Source organism: Clavelina lepadiformis, chromosome 3 (genome assembly GCF_947623445.1).
Source record: "Clavelina lepadiformis chromosome 3, kaClaLepa1.1, whole genome shotgun sequence".
Classification (NCBI taxonomy): Eukaryota; Metazoa; Chordata; class Ascidiacea; order Aplousobranchia; family Clavelinidae; genus Clavelina; species Clavelina lepadiformis.
Genome location: NC_135242.1, coordinates 1072691 through 1087227, shown reverse-complemented (window position 1 = coordinate 1087227; position 14537 = coordinate 1072691). Strand labels below are relative to the sequence as shown.

At 36.5% G+C, this 14537-nt stretch overlaps 2 protein-coding genes across 3 annotated transcripts in view; both read left to right on the top strand.

Annotated features, from left to right (window-relative positions):
* The window catches only part of LOC143450384 (uncharacterized), a 63285-nt gene that overhangs the window by 1657 nt on the left and 47091 nt on the right, over positions 1 to 14537 (top strand). Inside the window, exons 6-15 of one of the 2 annotated variants that reach the window (XM_076950905.1) lie at positions 13 to 124; positions 218 to 292; positions 376 to 510; positions 581 to 638; positions 708 to 835; positions 1447 to 1550; positions 1734 to 1758; positions 1908 to 1972; positions 2041 to 2074; positions 2193 to 2245. In XM_076950905.1, coding sequence (XP_076807020.1) covers positions 13 to 124; positions 218 to 292; positions 376 to 510; positions 581 to 638; positions 708 to 835; positions 1447 to 1550; positions 1734 to 1758; positions 1908 to 1972; positions 2041 to 2074; positions 2193 to 2245 — 789 coding nt within the window. Of the gene's footprint in view, positions 1 to 12; positions 125 to 217; positions 293 to 375; positions 511 to 580; positions 639 to 707; positions 836 to 1446; positions 1551 to 1628; positions 1759 to 1907; positions 1973 to 2040; positions 2075 to 2192; positions 2246 to 14537 lie in introns of both variants that reach the window. The other variant, XM_076950904.1, reaches the window with a different exon arrangement.
* On the top strand, positions 2340 to 3260 carry LOC143450389 (telomeric repeat-binding factor 1-like). The gene is made up of 4 exons (XM_076950909.1): positions 2340 to 2466; positions 2652 to 2758; positions 2841 to 2971; positions 3139 to 3260. Exons 1-4 carry the CDS (start codon positions 2412 to 2414, stop codon positions 3179 to 3181), a joined length of 336 nt encoding a protein of 111 aa, XP_076807024.1. The 5' UTR covers positions 2340 to 2411; the 3' UTR covers positions 3182 to 3260.

Sequence of the window (14537 nt, the reverse complement as noted above, 5' to 3'; positions counted from 1 at the left end):
ATGTTGCATCAGAAATGGACGCTACTCGAGCGACGAGGAACAAGTCAATCAGTGATGAGGAGCAATCTTCAATGAGTCCGACTTCCACGGTCAGTGTGCCGCCTTTACAGCAAGAGGAAGAGATGTGAGGATGCAGAGCAACCCCAGTCACTGGGTGCTGCCTTTTATGTTCGAATTCTATTTGGCCACAGAAAAAAATTCTCACCGATTTTTACAGTCTTGTCCGGTCAGAAGCAGAGTCAACCAATCGCCACGCATCGGTGCTTGAGGATTCCAACAAAGAAATAACAAAGTATTCACGTTGCGTGCTACTCGCTTGTACAGATTGATTTTCTGTTATAGTTTCGTAATGAAGTATTTTTTGTTTAATCACAGAGATCACCAAACTATTGTGACATCATCAAACAAAGCAGGGGATGAAGATGACGGTGCTGAGTCGCCTCACAAGGAAAACGAAATCGCTGATTTGGAAGATGACGCTAAGAACATAGACAATGACACGAACGATAAGTAATTTGCTTCTAGTGAATTTTTGTCTACAACTGGTCATCGTGACGTCATTCCACTATTTCTCATACAGACCCGCGGATAAGTTGAGTCCAAAGTTTTACGTCGCAGCAAAGAAAAGAAAAAAACATGTGAGTTGAGGAGACAAAGCACACGAACGTGACCAACCTTCTTCTTATCGTTAATTTGTTCTTGTTCAGGTGTTTTCTCCAACTTCGGATGCAAAACTCATCACTGGAGTGAAGAGGTTTGGTCGAGGCAAATGGAAGAAGATATTCGATCATCTCGACTTCCCGCCGTATCGGAAACCAGCTCATCTCAAAGACAGGTCACGCTTATTGCACTTCCCGGGTTGCCGAATAATTTTCTGTGTTTATTTAGTTGTAATTACCAGTTGGCACTTTTTTAATTTGGTGTTGATGTGGCTTTTGCTTGACATCAATTCACTCATTACAATGATTATTGTTGCACTTATGATCACGCGTGTAACTGATGTGGAAGTGTACATCAGTGTTGTGACCAAGTCTTCTTTACGACTTAGTGTCATTGAGTCTATTCAAGTTGTGACTGAAGACTTGAAGATTTTCCTGACATCATACCATGCATTAAACCGGTTATCAAAGCATCATGGCTGTTTCCAAATTATTCTGGTTAAGATTTTTTGGAGAAGAGTAATTTCTTAGAAAAATATTTGATTACCTATTTGTTACCTAAACTTATTTAGGTATTTTGTTACCTAAAAATGTAACAAAATATTTTTTACTTGAAAATGTAAAACATTTGATTTTGTTGCTTAAAATTTTTTGCCATCTTGACTGTCAACCAGACTCGAGTCAAGTCAAGTGAGAATGTGACTAAAGATGACTCAAGTCATTACAACACTGGTATCGTACCTGACTTACACAGAGCATACTCATGTTGCTATGTATATATGTTTAGATGGAGAACTCTTCAAGAAAAAGGCGATGTTTTAGTGTCTGGTGGATCAGTTGTGATTCAAGGGACAGTGCAAAGAAATGCCTTCAACAAATTGGCAGCATCAGGTGTGTTTGGTGAGGATTAGGACATTTCAACCCATGGTCGTTGGTTGGGTCGTCCTAAATTCATTCTTAGTTTAATAGTTTGTGGGTTGAATCGGCCTGGAACCAATGAATATGTTATTGCCAGTGAAGAATTTTCCTGCCTAATCGTTATATATTCTGTGTCATGTGTTCATTTCTGTGCAGGAAAGCTGTCAAAGTCATCTGAAAGGTGCAGGTTATGATGTGTGAGCTATGAGATTAATTCTAAATTACGCTCAAGTTTTTATTTATCCATTTTTTGCGGTTTCATAAGTTTCGGTAAAAATTATTTTCTTAACCTCATTAATGCGATGTTATTTTCATCTATTTTGACGATAGATTGGAACAATCCAGCTCATCTATTACTTTATCCCGCGGCAATGATGCCTTTGCTTCTACGTCAAGTGAGTCAGATTTCTTTTCAAAACTTGTCACTTTACTTGAATCACAATGTTCTCTAATTGTTATTTAGATACTCCCACAATTTGCTTGAAAGATATCAACAAGTATGTCAATTTCTTGTTCTATCTATTTTCTGTAAAACTGACACATTTCTGTAAAGTGCGTATCTTATTAAATGCATTAATAAGAAAAAGGATGTGATGTAAGATGTCTATTGCCCAGGAACGACAAATTATTAGAGAAAAATACAAGCCTTAATGAAGACAATCGACCCGGTAAGGAATTGCCATTTGTTAGTGTCAATGTAAGTGAGATATTGTGCTGAGAATAATTCAAATTTTGAGTTGGTCAAAAATTTTGCAAGATCTTCGTGAAAGTGGCAACAGTTTGTCAAATAATTCGGAACCCAAGGAGACCTTGCTCGTTGACAATGAAGCTGACATGAGTCCTGTTAGTGGGGGGAAAACTTTGAGTCCTGTCAAATCGGCAAAGAAGGGTAAGTCCCGGCATGTGGTTATCAGTCGAGCGAATAAACAATTACATTTATTTACCATATGACCAGTGTTAGTAGAATACATGTCCAGCCCATGGGTCCTGGACCACTGGTGAGGCACGAATATTGAATGCAAGTGCAAGTGCAATGAAAGAACAATGAGAATTATTAACCACCTTTGTTTCAAGTGAGAAAACGGAGAATATGGGATGGTTCTGGGGAAGCCATGAAGTGGGACGAAGAAGATCCGACTCCTCTGTTCGCTTCGAGTCGTTCGAAAACTCGCACGAAGAAAGTAAGCGAAAAGTTTTTTGTGGAAATCTTATAATTTTAAACGGAGCAGCATGGAAATAAAATTTTCTCAAAATTTTGTTCAGCCTTGGACAGACTGGGAGGAGGAGAACTTGATCAAAGGGGTCCGGAGGTACGGCAAGGGATGTTGGGCGATGATCCTCGACCAATATCGATTCCAGAATCGTAGCGCCATAATGCTCAAGGATAAATTCAGGTCTTATCAGAAAGTTTGTTCCAGTCACCAGCTTGCCCTGCTAAGTCTGGCTTGTTGGTTTATTTCTATGCCCTGGTGACCCTTGTCAGTTTTAAGCTTTTAATGAGGTCTAACACAGCTGTGAGCCAAAATGCAACTTACGCAATGAAATTTTTCTGCTTCCATAGAAATCTATCCTCAAGCAACCGACTGCCCCGAGACCTCTTGTGACGTCATTGTTTATGCTTCTTTCAAATATTTTCCTTTTCGAATCTTTCATTTCGTGTCGAATAAAATCTTTCACAAACGACTAGTTGTTGTGACTAGGACGGACAGCTTTGAGATCACGAGGAGAAAGTCGTTGTTTCATCCAGAAAATTGTCGTTCACTGTGTTCGTCCATTAGGCCTAGTTTCAAGAATAATCGCTCTTCTGGCAAAAATAATGGAGCTGGTAGAGTCCCCGAGGTTTCCTGTGAATTTTCCGGAGCAAAAAAAATTAAAAGCCCTTCATCTTCGCCATAAGAACTTAATTACTAAGAGATTGGAAACATTGAAACTTTCATCCCCGCATATTATGCAGCGTCTCACTTTATTGGAACGTCCGCATGATGGTGCTAAAGGTTAGCGGTGAAAATTTAAAAAAGGAAATTTCTGTCGATAGATTGCGTCACCAATCGCCGACCGACGCAATTTACAAACCTGCTCAAATTGGAAATCTCGCGTTTGCCTGCGATAATGTGCTTGCACTTCGTATGACCTGATTTAAACTTATTACATTGACGTATTGTTTGCCTTTTGTTAAGCTGTTAACTATCTCATATCCATTGATAACTGATTTTTAATTAAAAAAACGTCACCTTCTCTTCTGACGCAAACATGCTTTCAGCTGCCATCATTGAATCGTCATTATTACGCGATTTATGCACCACCTGCTGGTTAGACCGTCCATTAGAGCCGACATACTGGAAATCAATTTTTACCAAAGGACGCCCCACGTCATAGAGAGAAATAATGAGCTAATAAAGACGATAACAACCACAATTTCCGCGATTTTTCGCTCAATACAAAAAGACTAAGGCTTAATCATTGTGAGCTCTTTAGTCAAGTGGAAAGGCTTCCCACAGAGAGTCAGGGCCTTTGAAATGAATTGGACGAATTAAATTGAATCAAAATGTCCAAGTCCTATAACGAAACAAAAGCTGGGTATGACCTCACTCAGTCAAAAGCAATAAATCAAACCATCGTTGTCATTATTCTCATTTCTCACAACTATGTGGCTTGGACACATGTGGCTTGGACGTTGGACCGAAAGTTTTACAGTTTTTTCAACATTTTTTAAAAGTCAGTGAGAACAAAGCTTTCCTGCTGCGTCAGCTGCATAAGGCATTGCATCATTAACTTTCTAGGGCGCTTATCTTAGTTTCTTTTGTTCTAAACTCACCATGGTATAATTGATAACGTTTTCGATCGTTAGGTCAGTATCCCACGGTGAATTAACTTTACGCCCTATTTGTCTCATTTAATTCGTAAAATTTATGGTTTTGTTAAACCGAGTAACCTATTTCTAGATATTGGTTCATTTGTCGTCATTTTTTTCCCACAGTGTATTGTCAAATGGGAACTGACTATATAACGCATCACGTTTCGTTGGAAGAACAGTTACATGATCAGCTTGCCAGGCAGCTACAGGAACACACGTGGCTTGGACCGAAAGTTTTATCGTTTTTTAACTATTTTCAAGTTAGCCATAGTCGTTGATCAGATAGAGCTCAAAAACAGTTAGAGTACAGTATAATGTTTCCCAATAGGCTAAAAAAACCCAAAGTAAATGCATAAGTTAATTTGTACAGGTGATATCAGTAAAGAAATTAACGACTTTGAATATGAACCAAATGTGTTAAACATAAAATATTTATTTTGTATTTTTATACCTTTATTGCAATTGTATATGGTATTTATTTTATTAGAAAGTTGCAGGTATAACTGGTATAATAATATATTATGTATACATAAAGGAATTATTTTAAGTCTACATCTTTTGTTGTTGATATTTTGACAATGGAAGAAAAACCACGTTTGTTGTATAATGTTTTTCACATGAATCAATGAAGTTGAAAAAATTACAGTGAAATAATCCATTCTTAGAATGTAAGAAATAAGCATGTCAATTTCCAGAAAACTGATTTTGAGGCCATAAAATGTTGAATGAATGTTGTCAATTCTTTACCACATAATACTGTAGATACCACAATTTATTTTACAGCTTAATATTCAGTGTCTAGAATATACTAAGGTTAAGCAATATATCATGAATCAAAGACACGCTTTGATTTTTAGTAATTGCATGCTGCTTGTCAAGAGCCTATATTGTACATATTTTGTGGTTAAATTTGCTCGATATTTGAGATAATATTGTGACCAAAGCTGACTGTCTGCTGAAAAAACATAAATTTAGCAAACATATAACTTATTAGTTATTTTGTGGTTGACGATATTAATACCATGTGTAAAATGCTGTGTCAGTTTGAGGAGCCTATATATGAGTAGGACCGCGCAATGTGATTCCATTGATTTAGACTTGGCTACTTGACCTGAAGTGTTACGTTGTATATATCTCACGATCGAGCAGTTGTAACGCCTTACGCGGAGAAAGCTGAAGCGCATTCCCGGTTAGACATTGTTTATGTCAATACCATGGTTTTTAAAAATGGCCGAAATTTAACTAAATTGGGACTTTTGAAAACGTCGGCAAGCAAGTTAAAGTGAAAGATTATTTTAAAATGATTCAATTAAACCGAACTACTGTGCATAGATTACAAAATTTACCAGAAATAAGTGTTTAAATTATGCTTGTATAGCTACAAGTTTTACTCTCAAACGAAATAGCTTTTGCTGAATGAGGCAACAGTTTTTCAGTTTCAAGGTTTCTTTGAGGAAAGTTGTCAGGTGCTTAGTCATAATGTACAAAGTATGATCACTATAAAGCTATTATTTCTTGGGTAAAAGTTGCGTTAAAATTGGTAAAAATTGGTAAAAATTGCGGTTGGAATTATACTGGTTTCTAGGGAACGACTGTAGCCGGGCATATGATGCTAATTTCTTAAGAAGTAATAAATGATGAAAAATGTTGATTGAATAATCTCTGTCGTTCATTATAAATGTGTATAACCTGCCAGTTTCTGCGTTAAATGTTGAAAGCTGCAGCAAATGGCTCAGGTGCGGTGCCATATGCAGAAAGGATCAGGACCTTTTTCCTTGTAGTAGAAACAATAGCCATGAAAATGCAGCGTGACTTCTGCAATGATTGATTTTTCCGAAATACTAAAGCGTTGAAAATATTTTGAACGATGAAATTCTGCGCTAGGACTTCCCCTGATAAAATTTCAGCTGGGATGTAATAAGCCCTTCAACCTTTCCCCTTTCAAAACAAAAAGCTTTATCTACATTTACAAACACAGCAAAGGTATTTCTTAAATTTCGTTTTAAGTTAATATTTAATTTTTTTGCCAATAATATTATATTTTGTTTGGACCAATAAGAAGTTTACGAAGGTTGCTTAAGGTGTCGAAAACTCTCTAAATGTGCGATTTTAAGTACCTTGTTTTCAGAAGTTTCAATCACGTATCACGCTGCCTATGAGGCGTACCGAGTTATCCTAAAATTATCAAGTGCATCTTTAAATGATTGAGATACCAAAATTCAAGACGTTCTACATATCATAAAGTCAGATCTCCGTAAGCAACTACATGAAAGCAGCTTCTGTTTGCGAGTGAATTTTAAAAATGGCTTACCCAGTCCAAAACAAGCGATTAGAAGTCAATGGACTAGCTTACAGCTTACATCGATTGTCATTGTTCAATATTAGCAGATTTCAATCTTATCTACATCAAACTGTTTTCCCTTGACTCTCACGTTAATGGTGTCACTTAATTATCGCAATCTAATTGTTTTATCGCATCGTTTTAGGTCTGTTTTCTACTTTTCTGCCAACATATACAATTATACAGCAACCAGTCGCGTCACTGTGTCATTGTGTTTTCTGAGGGAAGGCGAAGTAAGAAGGTTATGTCTGAAACATTTTAGTTTCAAAGTTTGTTGCAAAGAACTACAGTATAGTACATGTTGACCTTAGTTAAAAAGCTGCCAGTAAGTTTACCGGAGACTGAGTTATTTTCAGCATTTGCCGCTCACATTAACTTTACTCTTGAAAGGAAATATAACGGATATATCCGTATATTTGGAATTTATCTAACCGGTTAACCGGATATTATCTGCAAAGTGAGACAATCGATTTCACGAGGATTGCGTGAAAAATGGATTGTAAAATCATTACGCAGTTTTATTGTAGATCTATGTACACGCTCAGTACGAGCGAATGCGAGAAAAAACACTCAAATTCAATGTTCACTGCTTCTGCAACGCCCTCCTTATAAACAGGGTTGCCATCAGTCTCAACTCAAAAATAAGGACGACTAGAAATTGAAAGACGAATACCACCTTAAACAGTGTACAACAGGAGAAAGCAACCAATGTTCCTAAAAAAATAAGGACGAAAGTGAAAATAAGGACATTTCTTAGAAAAAAGCACAAACATATTTTCTAAGACACGGACCTTTAAAATAAGGATAAATTCTAGAAATAAGGACGGTATGGCAACCCTGCTTAAAAAGCACAATGCATCAATTGTGGAATCCTGTAGACGGGACCGGAGTTTTGTAACAAAGAGTCCACATGCACTGAATGCTCTTTCTGCTTCCACAGAAGTGGGCTGAATAGTAAGCCCCAAACTGGATTATCACTTTTGAAAGGTTTAAATTCAATCTCTAAAATTTAGTCACTTCAAACAAGATTGTAGTCAAAGCTTTTCAACTGACACTTCACAGACTTTACCTTGCCCTCTTTGTGACGTGATAGTAAATTTCACATGTGCATTTTACGAGTACCGTAGTTGAAAGTATAAGACAATAGAAGTGTGAACAAAGGTTTAATTGCACTCATTAATTGCATACATTGCTGTTTCTACAGATTATACGTAGAAATTATACATCGAAAAACTAAACTTTGATATTAGGTAATTTAGTGCTGATAATGTTTGATCATTTTTCATTTTTTCAGAATTGTGTGATGCTGTGTTAATTCACCAAGCAATCGACCAATCATAAAGACAACGAAATTGTTGCGAAACATTTTATGAAGCCCAGTTTTGTATATCGTAAAAATGGGTTAGCGGTAAAAATGGTAACTATGGTAAAAACTATGGTAAAAAAAACTATGGTAAAAATGGTTATTCTCAGTAGCCATCACCAGACGCGCTGAAAGGCCTTCCCTCTCTTTGCGGCTTTGGTTTTAAGTATAATTTGGGGCACTGAGATTTTGACCTAGATCGCCGGCCAATTTGTCGCCGGTTAATTTGATCGCCGGCCAGTTTGTTGCCGGTCAGTTGATCACGACCAATTGAATTTGTTCACCGTCAATTGACGTGATCCCCCAAATAATAATCCTAATTAGCAAATCGTTACACACAGTAGCCATCGGTTAACTCTTTGTGGCAATTGGTAACTGTAAAAGGCAAAATGTTACCGTGGGTAGCCAAATACTAATCCGATTTAGCAAATTGTTACACTCAGTAGCCATCTGTTAACTTTATGTAGCAAATGGTAACTGGAATTGTGGCAAATGTAAACCCTAAATAGCAAAAGATTACAATTGGTTGCCAAATGCCAATCCTTTCATTGCCGGCACAACAATTACACTTTGTATTAGTTTTCACGTCTTTACCTTTAAAAATAATTATGATTTCGTGACAAGTTTAACTCTCCAGGTTAATTGCCAATTGCAATGTATGTCCGGAGTGATTTATTCCTTCAAGTCATGATATGATGTTGTGATGTTCATCATTGATCAAATGTAATATGTTTGTTGCATAATGTTTTTCACATGAATTAATGAAATTGAAACAATTAAAGTGAAATAATCCATTCTTCGAATGTAAAAAATTAGCATGTCAATTTTCAGAAAACCGATTTTTAAGCCATAAAATGTTGGGTAAATGTTGTCACTTCTTTACCACATAATAGATACCCCAACTTATTTTACAGCTTAATATACAGTGTCTAGAATAGACTAAGGTTAAGCAATATATTATGAATATGATTTTTAATAATAGCATGCTGGTTGTCAAGAACCTATATTGTACATATTTTGTGGTTAAATTTGATCGATTTTTGGAGAAAGTTTGACTTCTAGAAAGTAACTTTTTTAATTACAGAAATTGTTTGAGATTACGTTTTTTTTGATATCACTGATTAAGATTATTAGGTATGATTTTGGATGTTTGGTGTTACTACCTCTTATGTTATAAAACATGAGTGCTGTGCAGAGCAGTTTCGCGGTCATTGCCCATTTCCCTGTCTCTTTTCAGGTTTTGATATGCACTAATGCAGACTTCTGTCGGGATCGCACCACTACGGTTCTCGTTCTCTCGTCGTCGTCGAATAACCAGACACTTTTAAACAAGTAATTCTTAAATTTAATGTACGATGCAGGTAGTGGAAAACGCAATTGGAAATTTACAATGTAATAGAGTTCGGCTTGCTCGAAAAACGCATGTTGACTTTGCTGGATTGGGGCGATAACTGGTGATGGCTACGGATGCAAAAACTTTGGCAGTAGGCGATATGGAGCACACCGGCTTGCTAGTATTCTACTGGTGAATCATTCGCCCATTCCGCTTACCGGCCATGAATAGTGTAAAACGTGAATTGTTTCGCCTTAAACTCTACTTCACGCGATAATTGCGTGATTCATTTTGATAAGTCTCCGTTACTACGCTCTGCTCGGATTGTTCAAATTTTCAAAGTTTGCTAAATGTGTTGTTCTAAGATTTTTAAGTGAACTGAGCACGGTTTATTGTATGTAATTTCATTAAAATGATTTCGTATATTTTGCATCTTGAAATTACGCAGAAGTCTTTAGAAGTTTGTCATAACTCATAAGTCTATTACCCAAATTGGCAGTTTGCAAACTCATATGAGAACTCAAACTGGAGAGCGACCTTATCAATGCGATGTGTGCCACAAGGCATTTTGCGTTAGTAGTAATTTTGAAAACTCATATGAGAACTCACACTGGTGAGCGACCTTATCAATGCCAAGTTTGTCACAAGTCATTTATCCAAATTGGCAGTTTGCAAACTACAGGGAACCTTTTTGATATTCATTTTTATATGTGACAGTCACTGCTTTTTTTACTTTGTAATTAATTTTGAAAACAATTATTGAGATTGATGAATTATTTTTATTACAACAGGTACACATTATATGAGTTTACTCCTATCAATAAAACCTTCAAATATTTTAAGTTCTTTTCAGAAAATAGGTTATAAGGTTGTATAATAATAACGCAATGGATCGTCAAGTAGTTGGAATGCAAGTTGACGTTTTGTTAAAAGCAATTAGTGATGGGATTTCACAAGAATTTTTCAACAAAGAAGGACAAGAAAAGCATTTTTCCTGCAAATTTTGTGATAAATTATTCAAATACAAAAGCCACTTGAAAGATCATTTAAGAACTCACACAGGTGAGCGACCTTATCAATGCAATGTGTGCGACAAGTCATTTACCCAACGCAGCAATTTGAAAACTCATGTAACAACTCATACTGGAGAGCGTAATTATCACTGCAAGTTATGTGAAAAGTCATTTACTCAAAGCAGTAGTTTAAAAAATCATATGAGAAGCCACACTGGTGAACGACCTTATCAATGCCAGGTTTGTCACAAGTCATTTACCAGAAGCAGTATTTTGCAAACTCATATGAGAACTCACACTGGAGAGTGCTCTTATCAATGCGATGTGTGCGACGAGTCATTTACGCAAAGCAGCAATTTGAAAACTCATGTAACAACTCATACTGGAGAGCGTAATTATCACTGCAAGTTATGTGAAAAGTCATTTACTCAAAGCAGTAGTTTGAAACGTCATATGAGAAGCCACACTGGTGAATGACGGTTGCATTAAACCTCCTATAGAGGAAATCTAAATAGTTTGAAGTAGTCTTTGGAGAAAACTTAGCATCGAAAAACATTTACAAACCATTCATCCAGATGCTGCATCCATTTGTTTGTGTTTTATTTGTCCACTTTTGCATGTTTTTTTCAATGTTTTATCAATGTCTAGAAGCATTTTGTGTGAGGAAATTTTATCGCATCACGCTGAGGCATAATTTACATTAAAATGATTGTTTAACCAGGTTAAAAACTCAACCAAGCAAGGCATTTCGATAGGTTATTAATCATCATTAAATTAAACAATGCTGAAGTGGTTTCAGCAATGTTTATTGTGTGTGTGGCAGGTGTGGGTTAGTTCAGGTCAAACTGGTGTGTAATGTCATTTCAGATGATTTCGTGTGTACAATGTGTACTTTTTATTTTATAATAGCCTAGTGGACAGAGACTTTACATTTTTCATGTTTTGTATTATTATGTCCCAGTGTGTGTTATTGTTGTCTTATTGATCAATTTTTTAAGCTCATCAATTTTTGCTCATTTTGAAAACAGTAAAGAGGAATTTTTGTTTTTCTGTGAATGATGGGTTTTTGTCAGAGCAGGAATCGAAAAGTTTTGAAAACGCAACAATTAAAGAACCTTGTGCAAGTAGTGCTTTAGAAAATTGTCAACAGCCCATTAATCAAAAAAGTGTAACTGGGAAATGTTGTCGTGAAACTGTGGCGTTTGGACATAATCAAATTATAACAAGTTATGTAATTGGCATTTTAAAAAGGGGATTGTGTGTTCCTCCAGTTAGAGGCAATTGAATGTTTAATCAGATGTATTACTTGTGGTTAAGCAGTTATGTAAACAAAGGAGTTTTAAATGTTTCAAATACCATATTGTATTTTTAACGTTTTGATGGTACTTTGGTCAAGAGCTTCGGTGACCATAGAATACTGTTAGATGTGACATAGTTTAAACGTAAGCATACATAAATAACATATGGCACGCGCCCATTGGTAAATACGACGAGTATAAAATCTAATGTTTGATAAAAAATGGCTATCTTAGGTTTTATATTCTCCCTTCGTGATTTTCGGATTATTCTGCTTGCTGAACTATACGGAATTGAAATCATTACTGAATTCGAGTTATGGCTTTGTTTAAAATGTGAAAAGATGGGGTAAATGTTTCTAATTCGACACAACCTATTCGTACAATATAAGTACTGTATTAGACTTTATGAAGCTGGTGTTGATTTGAAGAAACATTATAGAGACAGCAAACGCAACGGAGTCAAAGACAATTGTCTATAGCAGTCTAACAGTAAGACAGTTAGTTTTGGCTTTAGGCCAACCTAAAAGCAATCCACACGACCATCTCCACAAAACCGTGACTTAAGTTGTCTGCATGAACAAGGCATGTTCACAAAACTCTTGCATCTTTCGTCTTAAACTGCTAGAGGCCAGTATACCTGTGAAATCTGCGGTAAGGAATTTGGAAAAAGGTTCAAACTTTAGAGACATAAGCGTTGTCTTCACCCAAATGAAACTGTCGTTATAAAATGTCAACACATTTGTGAAATTTATGGTAAGGAGTTTGTAAAAAACTGTGGTACGTACGTAACATCACACTATAATAGGATAAGCGTAGTAAGGCACATAAAAACGTCTATGTACACATAATTGCAGATCTAAATCTAACGGAACAAAAACTGACACTGTATGGAATGCAGAATTAATTTATGATAAAACAAATGATTTAGTTAGCGAAAAGTGTAGACTAATTACAGGTCTACGATAAGCGCGCCACCGGTATATTAAAGTCCCTTGAACAGAGCAGTTGTTAAAAAAACCATTAAGCAAAAATGTCCACAAACCCACCATTGTTCACCCTGTGCAAAGTGAAGACAAACACCGTCCATTGGAACAGAATAGTGCTGCACCATCATAAAAGCAAACCAGCGATTCAATAAGAATATAAACGAGTAAATAAATAAAGTAAAAAAATTCTGATTGAAAACGGTGAAACAGCAACATTGTTACGTACGTAAAATGGCGCAATTAACGTACATCTAGACAACGATTGTAAAACGGCATTGCAGTAGACTACCGGGATATCGAATGTTAACAGGTTAGTTTTAGCCTACGTACAGCAATTACTGGCTAATATTTTAAGCAACATTTGTGTAAGTCCTCTCAGCCATGATTTTGTTACAGCAAAAGTTCTACATATCAATTGCCCATCAGTTTACGAATTCTCTCCACTACAGCATGGTGTGCCTCTTCGAGTGATGCAAACGTCACCAACGCTTCCCCGGCAGGTAAAAGCTGGTCATTGTAAAAAAGCTTAGTCGACACATGACAACTCCAATTATTCCCACTATTCTGGCATGGGTAAATAACCACATATTTTATGCAAGCAAGATTTACATAACCGCCTTTGTATCAGAAACAACAGTAATGCTGCTTTAGCTATTGTTCCTCCTGAGACTGTACCAACCGCTGGTTCAATAACTGCAGTACGGGACTCTTCTAATGCAACCTCCAGTCGTTTCACAACCTGGAATACCAACCTTGCAAACTCTTGATTTGATCCAGGCTCAAAAATTAATTATCGGCCATTTCATTGCGCGAATTAGGTATGTTAAGTTACTATATAATTTTCAAGTTGCATTGACTTGAATGGTTAATTCACTATGGACATACTTTACAATTAGCAAATGGCATCACAAAGTACTAACCACGACCCGGAGATTTAAACTTGTAACGAATTCTGTATTTTTAAAAGCAAAGACGTGAAAACCAATACAAAGTGTATTTGTTGTGTCGGCAATGAAAGGATTAGCATTTGGCTACCAATTGTAATCTTTTGCTATTTAGGGTTTACATTTTCCATACTTCCAGTTACCATTTGCTATATAGAGTTAACAGATGGCTACTGAGTGTAACAATTTGCTAAATCGGATTATTATTTGGCTACCCATGGTAACCTTTTGCTATTTCCATTTACAAATTTCCACAGAGTTAACCGATGGCTACTGAGTGTAACAATTTGCTAATTAGGATTATTATTTGGGGATCACGTCAATTGACCGTGAACAAATTCAATTGGTCGTGATCAACTGACCGGCAACAAATTGGCCGGCGATCAAATTAACCGGCGACAAATTGGCCGGCGATCTAGGTTAAAATTCCAGTACCCAAAATTATACTTAGAACCAAAGCCGCAAAGAGAGAGAAGGCCTTTCAGCGCGTCTGGTGATGGCTACTGAGAATAACCATTTGCTAAATAGGGTTAACAAATGGCTACTGAGTGTACCCAATGTAAACGATGGCACAATGCACCATAAATTGCATTTGCCACACAGAGTTAACAGATGGCTACTGAGTGTAACAATTTGCTAAATATGATTAGTATTAGGCTACCTACGGTAACCTTTTGCTATTTATAGATTACATTGGGCAACTTCCAGATTAAATTTGGCTACTTACTCATAAAATGTGTAATTTATCGGATCACGTGAATTGGCCGTGAACATATTCACCGGCGACAACTGGTAGTGGTCAACTGACCGGCAACAAATTGGCCGGCG